Source organism: Tinamus guttatus, unplaced genomic scaffold, assembly GCF_059628265.1.
Source record: "Tinamus guttatus ecotype Peru unplaced genomic scaffold, ASM5962826v1 Tinamus_guttatus_pri_ptg000366l, whole genome shotgun sequence".
Lineage (NCBI taxonomy): Eukaryota > Metazoa > Chordata > Aves > Tinamiformes > Tinamidae > Tinamus > Tinamus guttatus.
The window spans coordinates 1510690-1522795 of record NW_028288900.1 but is presented as its reverse complement, the minus strand read 5'-3'; the positions used below and the strand labels follow the sequence as shown (position 1 = coordinate 1522795).

At 39.5% G+C, this 12106-nt stretch overlaps 1 protein-coding gene across 1 annotated transcript in view; it reads left to right on the top strand.

Moving 5' to 3' along the window:
• NKAIN2 (sodium/potassium transporting ATPase interacting 2) overlaps positions 1-12106 on the top strand; it is a 275617-nt gene that overhangs the window by 243371 nt on the left and 20140 nt on the right. Inside the window, exon 5 of the mRNA XM_088530309.1 lies at positions 9593-9653. Coding sequence (XP_088386435.1) covers positions 9593-9653 — 61 coding nt within the window. The remainder of the gene's footprint in view (positions 1-9592; positions 9654-12106) is intronic.

Here is a 12106-nt window from a genome sequence, read left to right as displayed (position 1 = left end):
CAAGGATAAAGACATAACATTTTCAGGGACAATGAAGGAACACAGCTGCCAGACCAGCATGGTTGCTATGGTGTGTGCTGATGCCAGAGCAGAAGGAAAATGCTATGGCCTTTCCTCTCTCTTCATGCAGTCTAATATCAGTGTGGAGGCCAAATAGAAATTGTCTTTCTCTGCTGGTACAGAAGCTTCCCCTCACCTTTCCTTATGCTCTCCTGAAGGGGCCAAGACATGACAATCTGGCGCTGACTGGATTGCCAGAGGTTGCCCAGGCCCCGAGTGTGCTCTGCATGGAAGAGATGACAGAACTGTGGCCTTCACCACTTGTGAGCTCAAAGAAAAGAAAATCCACATTTTTCTTGAGAGACTAACATGTCAAAATACTGCTGCCACTTGTACTCCTCCTACCAAAGCAAATTCTGCATCAGCATGTTAAATAGCCTCTTACTGAGGCTAAGAAAGAGATGTGTGCTGACTACTGAGAGCTGTATGGAGCTTCAGAGCTTCAAGCTGGAGATCACTGAGCTAGTGGATAACAAGGGAAGAGGCTGGTTCAGTTGAAACATTTAGTTTTAAGTAGGTATCTGATGTCTGCTGATGGCCGAGGTCTAATTTAGCCTCCCTTGATCACTGTGGCTGGCACACTCCCAGGTATTGCATTATATTAACAAGGTTCATAAACTGTCAGATATAACTCATCCACTTAACTCTCTGAAACGAGGCACAGATTCTAAGGACATGGCCTTTCCGAGAATGGTCTCGCTTTATTATTTGTCATTCCCCCCAAATACTTAATGTGATAGGATGTTACTGGAGTCTTAAGCTAAAGGGATCACGTTTTTTTCATTACATATACTGGAGAATTTATTCATATGTCTTCTTTCACTCCCAGTATGCAACTGGGATACTAATCATTAAACTATTTCCATTTCAGGCTAATGAGATCTCTATTTGACATGCCAAATAAATAAGGAAGTGATCTCCTGCCCTCCGCCAGAAGGAATGTAAAGGGAAAGGTGCCTTTGGGCATGGATTTCAAATCATCCTTTCCTTCAGAGACTCTAGAGGGTAATCTCTTTTCATACCAGGCTAGGCTGCATGGTGTGATTTTTCTTTAAACTCTCCAGTAGTTCTCCTTTTGCAAGGCAGGTTTCATAAAGTGCTTTGGCATTTGCTTTTTGAAGCCTGCTTAGCTGATTTCACTGAATGGAAAAGGTAGCACTGAAACATATCTTTTATTATAGATTACAAAGGTGGAAAAAGCCTGCAGTAGGCTAATGCTGTGAGGAAAAGTAGCATAGAAGCATCAGCTGAGTTCAGTTACTTTAAACATTAGATGCCACAGGAAGTAGTTTTATTGACCTTGAACCCCCACTGACACTTAATGCTGTTATATTGTGCATCTGGAGCAAAAGGCAGGGCACCGGGTAGATGTATGAATCCCAGGGAGAGCGCATGCTGCGGAGTGCCCCCCTCCAGCCACTGTGTAGATTGCTTTGAATTTTCAGTTTGGTATTTCTCTTGTCTTATGCAAGGCTTGAAGGAGCTATTTGGTTAAGATCAGTTCACTCTTCCCTGATCTGCACCATGTGCATTGCCAGCCAGAGGATATCTTGTCAGGCAACCTGCAGGTCCTCCCCCTGCCTTAGTCATCTCCCTGGCAGCTCTGTTGCTGGAGGCCCTGTCAGAGGGGTTGGTCTGCTTCCCTGTAACAGCTGTAGTTGTTCCATGTGGTTCTCTCTGCAGTTCCCTGTAGAGTAACAACTCTAAAGTTCTCACTTGGCTCAAGAATGTTCTTGTATTTTAATAACCAGTCGATAGCCAGCTTTTAGCAATTACGTCCCTCTTCATCTGAATCACACCCCTACAGCTTTTCCTATGGATGGCAATATATGCCTTATTTGGTTTTCTTCCAAGTTAATGAACTTGGCTGCTCCGGTTGCTGGAGAGCTGTTTTAGCTGTGCACTTTGAATACAGTACATCAATACCAAGCCATCACCAACCCATCAAGGAAATTCTTTGATCAGAGCAATATTAGGCTGTTGCACCATGACCACCACCTTCAAGCTGATGCAAATATGCAACAATTCATCACAGTAAAAATGGATAGCATCACAGGAAAAGACTCAGAATCTTTCTTGGAAAGTTTCTCTCACCTTTGATAAAATGTCCAGTCACTTGCTATCTATGTGGAGTATTCAAGCTTATTCTAACATAATGACAAAGAAGAGTGCATTGCCTTTGCTTCCTTACCAAACCTTTACACGGGTTTCATGCTGGTCTACAATCCTGAGAAAATGGCAGGGCCAGGACAAAACTCCCTTTCTTATGCTCTACTCACTTTCCTCCAGATGCTTCTGTTTCCAGGATCTGAGGGCCATTATCACGGTCACATCATCGAGGTTCACTTACCATATGGGTGCCTCAACATGGAGGCTTTTTCACAGAACAGAAGCCCTTGTATGTGTTTGTTTATCAGGAATTCTGAGTTCTCTTGTACCATCAAAATATTTCTCCCAATGCAATCTGCGCAAACATTAGATATGCAGATCTTTTTTTCTACTGCCCCTCCAAAGAGTGAGTAGCATTGATAATCAACTGTTTCATCTAATGCTGTTCAATTTAAAATGCTAGGCATTCATTTGGTGGGCTGCGAGCAGTCTGTGTCTTTGTTAGATCTGCAGCATAAAGAACCAATTTTTCTTATCCTAATCCTATGGCTGTCTGGAAAAGGTGACACACACTGAGACATAATGATAAGAAAAGCTACAGCTGCCAAAGACAGGCAGATACCAAAGCCAGGTGATTAAACCATCCCAAAGCATTCCCAGAAGAGAGGAGGGAAAGGGTCAAAGGTTTTTTTTTTTTTTTTCCATGAAAGTTGCCTTGCTATAAAAGCTTCACAGCAGAACCCATATATAGACACATATGGACTCTGCCTTTAATAATCCATTCCTGTTAATAACAGGCTGGCCAGGGTGATAAGCATTATAAAGCCTTTTACCTGAGGTGTTTTTTTTGTTGTTGTTTTTTGCTTGAGTTTCCCTCTCTGTTTTGTTGTTTTGCTGTTGCTGTTGCTGGGTGAATAGAGGCATCTAACCTTGTTTTAAAAATAAATGGGATGATTTTTCCCAATCTACAAAGCCCTAATGGCTAAATCCCTTTGATGCACACAGCAGTCACTGCACACTGTTGACCCTTGCACAATCACAGCTATGTTCTCACAGTGGCAGGTTGGGTTTCAGAGTGATACGACAAGAGGAAATGGAGCAATAGGCTTTTCAGTTTTCATATCCTCACTTTGGAAGGAATTAACAAAAGTAGGGAGTCAAACATATCCTTTAACCCTAATGAAGTGATAAAAGGTAAAGTGGAGATAGTTCCACAGAAGCAGAAAAGAAAAAAAAATCTTGTTTTGTATAATGTGATTTTTTTTTTAATATTGATGCCTTCAGCTTGCACTGAGCGGTGTGTGTTTGAGCTGCACCCAATAGCAGCCGATAGTGCCTGCTATTTACTCCTGCTTTGCTCCTGGCTTTGGGCACTACCCTTGCTCTAGGCTGGCTCCTGGGCATTGGCCCAGGTCTGCACGCTGTGCCTCCCCACACATGCCTGCTTTTGCTTCCCGAGGGCATCCAGCAAAGGCCCAAGTGTGCCTGGATCTGCAAGACGCTCTGTAGCTCAGTTAACACAGAGGTCAGCAGTAAATGATCCCTACTTTTATTGGGCACAAGCTGGTAACCCCTGCATTTTGCCTTGTGTTTGAAACAGCACAAAGTACATCCTTCTCTTTAGCTGTGAGATGAAATCATGGGAAAGCGCCAGCTATCATGTGGTTATCAAAAGCATAAATCACACTGAAATGCCTAGGAAGAGGGAAGATTTATAGAAAGTTTTAGGTCAAATCGGCAGAAAAGTCTTCCTAAACTTTCAGGAAATTTGGGTCAACCTGAGTGTCTGTGGTACAGCTTCAAAACAGGTAAGTATCGCTTGCTTTCTGCTGCTGTTAGAGGTTTGCACAGCTCTTATCTGACAAGCTGTAGAGCTGTGATTTTCAGTGCCCCCATGGTCTCTTCAATTCATCAAGAGAAAAAGCTTGCCGGGAAAGATGCAAAGGGAATGGTTGCCCAGAACAAAACAGAACCATTTTCAAGCTCCCAGCAGCATTTCAAACAAAAACATTCTAGCAAGTCTTCATGATGATCTTCACATGCTTATATAAAAATGAAATCTCAGGAAAATTGAATGGTCCACTGAGAAATAAAGGGAGACTTTATGCTAAGCACCTTCTAGGTAGCTGATATAAAAAAGATTACAGTGTATGAGTTAAAATAGTGCAATTTTTATCACACTTCTGTTTTCCAATGTGTCTAGATTTATCTGTATTTACGATTCTTATTTTATTGTGCTCACTGGAAAAAAATAACAGATCAAGGGCCTTTGGGGCAGCTTGCAGCTTAAAGAAGGAAAGGAGAAGAACCTCATAGAAGAACCTTATATAGGTTAAAAAATCAGATTCTGTCATTTTGTTTAAAATTCTATGCTTGTCTACTAGGTATTATTGTGGACATGGTAATTTAACATGGTGTTCTTTTAATAATTATTTTATTTCACAGAGAAAAACTACTCGGCTACACTAATGAATAATTCTTTTCAGATAACACATACATACTTAATTATATATATATATAAATGGCACTAAAGCCACACAGTCCCACTGCCCATCAGGATTCTAATCTGGTATCCATAATTTTTGAATGCTCCTGTTGTGATAAAAGGTAGTTAAACTTGGTGGAATGGTAAATGTAAGTGTAAATAAAAATGTACCTCAATGGAGTAGTTTCCATGGCACATAGCTTGAGTTTTTTATTAAACTCTAGCAATGATGTTCTCTCACTGAGGCTGTACTGCTGCAGGCAGTGAAATTATGCTTGAAAGGGTTTTTGCAGGGGGCAGCTTTAGAACCCTCATGACACTGATTTAATTCTACAGATATTGATAGAAAGGTCTCTGTCTCATCTATTCTGCTAAATAATGAGCATGATTTTTCTGAGAATCAATATACTGTTTTCTAGATAGCAATTCTCCAGCTCTTCGCTTGCTCCATAACGTGTGTATTTCCGTATGTATATATATTACCAGTCCCCAAAACTCCATTTTAAAAAAAATACCATCCCATAAATGCAGAACATTACCAAGGCTCTAAATGTGCAGTCTCCTATATTTCTCTTTGAAAAATATAGTTAAATTGTATGCATGTAGAAATGTAACATCTCAGCCCGGCTGCATGAAGTTCCCATAACCAAAATTAACCTGACCTAATTAACTTAACATGTAATTGTCCATTATTACTACCTGAATTGTCCCAGTACTTGTCAAGATCTTCAAGCACAGTGTTTATAGGAACCTGAAAAGGCTTTGGAATATGGAAAACTTAATCATGAAAAATAAATTAATATGCTTCAGCATTAGCTGTTTCAGTGGACACTAACATCTTTCCATAGGAAAATGCTGTGGGTTTGTGTTTTCTCAAGTTTGATGTCCCCTTCTCCTGACAAAAACGAGTTAAGAATAAAATACTTGTGTTCAGCGAAGCCAAGATCCTATGCTATTTCTATAACCCTTAAATCATTCATCTTCATCTTTAGAGCCTTCTCCTCATCACCTTTCCTCACTCAGGTCTTACCTACTTTTAATTTTTGTTTCTTCCTTGTTGCCATTCTTCTATTGCAGCTGTCCAGCTTAATGAAGATAACCCCTAATAGTTATTTATCTAGATATTGCTTTAAAAGGGGAAAAGATGGGAGGACTTTGACCAGGAATGATGGGTTTTCATATAATAGCTTTTTCCCAGATCTGATGCCATTTGCAGTCTATGAAAACATTTATCTTCATAAAAAGGGTGATAAAAAATATCAAGACAGGATTTTGATCAATATTGATTCTGATTAAGTTTGATCCCAATACTTGACATTTTGGGCCGCTCTGGAATTACACTCACAGAAAACTCAGGATCAGATAAAACTTACTGTCAGTGTAACAGGTTAGTACTTTCTAAGGTAGGGAACATTCTGTCAGCTTTTTTCTTTTATCTGATACAGCCACAATAACAGAATAAGATGGATTAACACAATTCCATAATTAATCTAATTGCCATCTCTTTAGTTATGCTGTTTTAATACTGATTTATTTTAGGATTTTGCTTTTTTTTCCATTTGCTGAAGAAACATTTGTTTTATCAAGGTGTTTTTTTAACAAAAGTGTTTGTGATCACTGTATAATTACTTCCTTGTATGAAAATGAACATCAGATGCCATGAAATTAACACCATGAGAGCTATTGCAGTGATGGGCGATGTGTAACTTTTAGAAAGAGCAGTGATTATTTACACTCCTGTGAATATACTGGAGAGAGCAGTAAAGACCTGTTTTTCTCAAGCTGTAGAAAAAGTAGAACGTGAAAACATACATTCAGTAATCGCTCTATATATAAATGAGTGGGAGTGTTAGCACTTCCTTCTCTCCTGCAGACCCATAGTACAGAATTGTTTTAATTCTGAAGACAGATGTAGGCATCTAATTTGGATGATTCTGTGATCCAGAGCAGATTCTCTGTTCATCGCACCTATTTCTTTTTATCCCTATGTGGTTTATAAAAGAAAGCTAAGCTAATGAGAAAAAAGGACACAAAGCAACAAGTTTCCATGCCAGCCTTCCTAGTTTCCAACTCATTCTCCGAGACAATCAGCACATTCTCTTCATTGCCTCTAAGGACTCATTCCCTTCCTCCTCACAGAACAAAAACAAAATCCTCCCGAACTGTGAAGATTCTGTTCTTGCAGTTCCTGTACTGAACTCAGCACTGTTTTTGAGGACTCTTCAGAAATATATTAAGCAATGTGACTAACCTCTATCATTTGTTTGTTTTCTTATCTCCTCTCCAGGGGGAGAAGTGTGTTCAGTGGAGTGTTTAGCTTGGAATTTATTTTATATATATATATACAAACATACATACATATGTGTGTGTGTACATTGCAGAGTGAGTATGAAGAGAAGCAAGGTCAAAGTAATGCACTTTGTACTTGTAATCAACAAAGCAAATTCATCCTTGTGGAAATGTATTAATTAACTATTGTCTTAGCTGCCAGTGCCCCCAGGAAAGCTCAGCTGTGTGCATAGATGAGCTTGCTCTGAGTACAGCAGGCAGGAAGCATGGTCTAGTCTCCATCCCATTGGTGCCTATAGCCACCATGAGCTCAGGGCATTCAGCGCGTTCAAAGTAAAAACCAACACATTCAGCTGTGAGCCTTAGGTGTCAGTGAATGCCCCTTATTGCTAACGTAATTGGAAAGGATAGCTTGAATGTCTATCACTTGAATGTCTGTCACTGGATCAGAGTTGTTACTTGGATTAAAAAAAAAGCTAATGGGATGTTAAAAATAAACCATAATTATTATGTGTATCAAGCAAAGGATTGGATAAGTGTGGGAGAAGGGAAGATTTACTTTATGAATTCTGGTTTTCTCATGGGGAAAAAAAACTTCCATTTGTATTTAGAACAGAACAATTTCTAGCTTTAAGGCACTCTTTTAATCGGCAAGCTCATCTGATGAAATGCTGTAGGATTTACTTATATATCAAAGGAGTTCCCTAGATATTTAAGGGATGCAACTGAATACAATTAAAAGATCAGTAGTAAGCACAGTTTGCGATAGAGCTTGTTTACTGTGCTTTGTGAGAAGAATTTAGTTAAAGACAGACAAACTTGTGGTGTTTTGAAAGAAAACAAAATACTGAACTGTATTATAAAGAAAGGCTTTACCATTGTGGTCGCCTGCCAGAGATGTAACTATTCAGATAACTTGGATCTGAGGGTTTGTAAAAAGAGAACAGAGAAACTATTAAGCTAAGGTTCACATCCGAGAATGGAATCGTTTATGAATAACCTTTCTGGGCCTAATTCTTTGCTGAATTAAACCACATGTAATGTCACTGAAGTCAATAGGGTTATGCAGGGCATAACTCAGTGAAGTAAATTAGCCCTCTGTCTTGAAGCCAAGAAACCAAAGGAAAGAGTGATCCAATAAAACAGAGATGAAATGCTGATATTAGCTGAATGCCGCTGTTCTTGGTACAGTGCGTTCTTTGTGTCCGGCAGTGAATATTTCATTCTTCCCAGGTGTAAAATCTTCCCAGCAGCGCTATAAGGCAGATTTATAATAAATGACAAAATTAATGATTTAGTTCTGTTGTAATGCAGATTCCGGACTCCCAACAGGAACTGAAGTAGCTAGTATACAACGTATATATTGGCCACATCGTGTGCTCCAAATCAAGTGTTGACCTCTTCAGAAGGCCTCTTAGGCTAACCTCTTCTTCTTTAGCCCTTGCTCACACTTACAGATGTTAGAAACCAGAGTCTGTACATATGGATGGTTTTCAACACAGTCACTTCCTCCAAGATGGAGATAGGAAGAAACAAAACAGTTTTGTTTATATTTCAAATATACAGTTTGCATTAACGAATTTAAGAACACAGAACACTATAGTGTTTTGCAGATGTGCCTTGGTTCATGTAAATTTATAATTGCGCTAACCAGCATTCACAAGATTACGTGGTCTTTTCTCATATTTCCCCACTTTACTCTCTGACCTTCTGGTTAGTTAATCTGAAATTAAGGCCATAATCTCCTTCAACCAGAAATTAAGGTTTTTTGCACCATGAACACTGAGAGATTTTAGGTGTTTTTGTTATCTAAATAAGGGAAGGCGTTATTTGTGTTTGGAATTTGGAATCTGAAAAGAGCTTGGGGAGGTGACCTATGCAGAACAACCCAGTTTTACAATACTGTTCACTTTTCACTCCAAGGAGACAAAACAACCCAAATCCTTTTGACATCCTACCATCTTTATGCAGACTTCAATGATAAGCTAAAGGATGGAAAATAGTTGGTTTGCAGACTCAAAAGTCTTCAAATCTATATGCAGGGAAGCCATGTAAAGCACATGAGCAGCAAATACTGCTGCTGCAGTATTTGTTTTATTGCTTCCAATGTGAGTGCAACTTCTTAGGCACAACAAACAGAATTTGGCAGGACTAGCAGAGGCATAAGCCTCTACAAGTTTATGATGGCACTGAATCAATGCTAGATTTAGTTGGCAATGTACTGCTAAAATTAAAAAAAAAAAAAAAAAAGAGAGTTCTGCTAGAGGGTGGTTTGCTAGCAAGTAAATATGATTTTGACATAAATATATACCTTTTAATTTGCTAAACTCCCTTCCATTCACTGACCTACTTGGGATTTGGTTTTCAACAATTAAGAAAAAGCAAAATGTATTTTAATTAATTAAATTGTAATTTTATTTTTTTTTATTTAAAGAAATAACAACTCCTGACTACTTCCAAAAGAATCACAAAAAAATAAGGAAATTCAGTCATTATTAGAAGCAAAGAACTGTTGTAAAGAATTATCGTTGCCCCATCAAACACCGTATGGCGAAGTTTATAATTTCTGCGGTTTCTGTTTATTTTAAACCAACTTCTCTTTTTCTGTCATATTTGCTTTATATCTAATGCTATTACATTCTGTTTCAGCTGGCGGGCTTCATCTATGCCTGTTATGTTGTGAAATGTATTACTGAAGAAGAGGACAGCTGTAAGTACTAAAGCTCTATTACATAAAAAAAGACTTCTTTTTCTTTTCAAGTCACCCCTCTACTATGCTGACTCTTATACCTAAATGCCTTATTTCACTGTAGCCAGAACATGCTTGCTGACCATCCTTGATCTACAATTCGCAAATGATTAGAACACAAAGGAGTCATGAAACACAATCTAGAAAAATATACACTCCTTTCTTCTGAAAAGATTGTTGTAATATTTTTTCCATGCAGCTTGCCTTAAGAAAAGAAAGGGGGGGGGGCAAAAATAGCTATTGGCAAATCCAACTTTTTTGTTTTCCTTATTGTAAGCTTCTGTCTAATTGGTTATCACTGAAGATATAGCTCTCCTGTGTTGACTTCTACTTTGGCATGTAAAAGCACTTCTGGAAAAAAAAATAGCTTTAGATCATGAAGGACCTTCATTTATGAGAGGTGAAACTGTGGAGTTCATCTTTGTTCCTGCTGCTCCCAGGGTACAATTACAAGAGTGAAGTGATCTTGTATAGAGACATGTTTGTGTTTCTTCTGCTTATTTATTATGAATAGAAGCCTGTTGAGCAGAATTTACTCTAAATACATGCTATGGAGCCAAGTCATTTCATTTTTTCTCTGCTTTAACCTTGATTTTTTTTGAAAAAGGGGCCACTGCAGCATTTCAGGACATCTTGGGATTTATACTGAAGCACTTTAGAAACAAGTATCAAAACTGCATGCAACTTTGATAAAATATACATGAATCCTAGAGAGAGGTTTGCAAGAGGAAGCTAAAGGGCTTTTATTTGATGGAGAGCACTGATAAGCCTGGTGGGGGTTCCTCTCTGTGTTCTGCTGTGGAGAAAATAGCTGAAACCCTATAATCTATTGGCAATACAGTGCCACGGTGAGCCATCAAGGGGAGATTTAGTGCAGAAATCAAACCACATTTTGGAGGTCTTCCGAACTATGCTCCTTTCCATTGTATCCGTGTTTCTGTGGAGGTGAAACGTGGTAGTGAAAAGGAGGTTGAGACAAGTTTGTGAGCGGGGATATGTCATAAATATGTCTGTATTTTTAGAGAGTGATCCAGCCATATGGCCCTGGTTCTGCTCTGCAGTTAGGTGAATTCACCTATCAACCAGATTGGAAGACAACAATTCTTTGCCCCCAAAATGAAACCTGGTTTAATGCAATTCTGCCTCCTCTTCTCAGGACTTAAATCTGTTGTTTGTTTGTTTGTTTTTTTATAGTTGTTGTTTTTTTTGTTGTTGTTGTTTGTGTCTTGTGTAATGCTTTAGGGCACAATATAAGTAAAAAGCGAGGAAGGGACTTGCGATTTGGCTCAGTGAACAAGCACAGGGCTCGGAGCACATTTGAAAGATTTCTCCTGTGGTCGGTAAAACGCCGTTGCTGGCAGCAGAGCTCTGTGGCCAATATGGTATTGTTTTCTGCTCGCTGCTGCGGGAGCTCTCTGTTGTTCTGAAGCCACAACTTGTCATGCTTCCCTGAACCTTCTCTTGTGGCTGCCTTGCCGATTTTGAGGCTTTTATTACTTTGTTAGCACACCTCAGACAGACCCCCCTCTTCTCTCTCGCCAAAGAGCCACATCCTCTGTTTGCAAGAGCCTCCGCAAAGGGCTCGGGCAAGAGCCGTCTCAGCATGAGCAGCCACTCAGAGATTTCACCTCTCGTGGGTTTTGGAAGCCTGGCTGGAAAAGGTAAAAAATAAAAAAAATAAAGGAAAAAGAGTGAACTCTGTGACCAAGTCATTCCAACAATATAATAACTCTCCAATCTCACTTTGGCCCCTCAAGGTCTCATAAAATTAAAGTAGTTTTAATTTGTAACGAGAGGCTGCATTTAGCAGAGAATCCAATGTTCCTAGCTCTTTCTTTGCTCAGCCATCCACCCCGCTATGGGCTGAGAGCCCATAAAGACACCCTGCTCTGGCAGCATTTTGGATTCTTTCTTTTTCCAAAGGAAAAGAAAAATGTTTTCTTGCCTTTTCCCTCCCTTTTGGCAACACACGACTTCTCTTGCTCCTTTCTGGGAAATAATGTATCCCTTACAGATTCTGTGTTATTTAGTATTTATATTGCAAGGGAAGACACCGAAGCATAGCATCCTCAGCATGCTCACAGATGGGCTTGTCCCGTGCAGAACAAGCAAGAGTAAAAGAGAGCTGCTTTCAGGGGCAGTGAGAGGTGCCCCAGAGCCCTCAGCAGAGCCACTGCGAGAGCTTCTTGCTAGTGCCAGCCTTTCGTCTGAGGTCAGTTCAGATCTGCTAACTGTGTTTTCTACTCCCAGTCTCCTTTTTCACTTCCCTACCCTGACATGCTATCACTGTCAATAGCTCTTTGGGAGAAAAAAAATAAAGAAGGAAACAAGGAAAACTCATTTCTTCTTTTTTGTTAACGGGTTATGGGAGCAACAGCCTCAAAGAGATGGGGAAGAAGGGGTAGGGCAGGAAC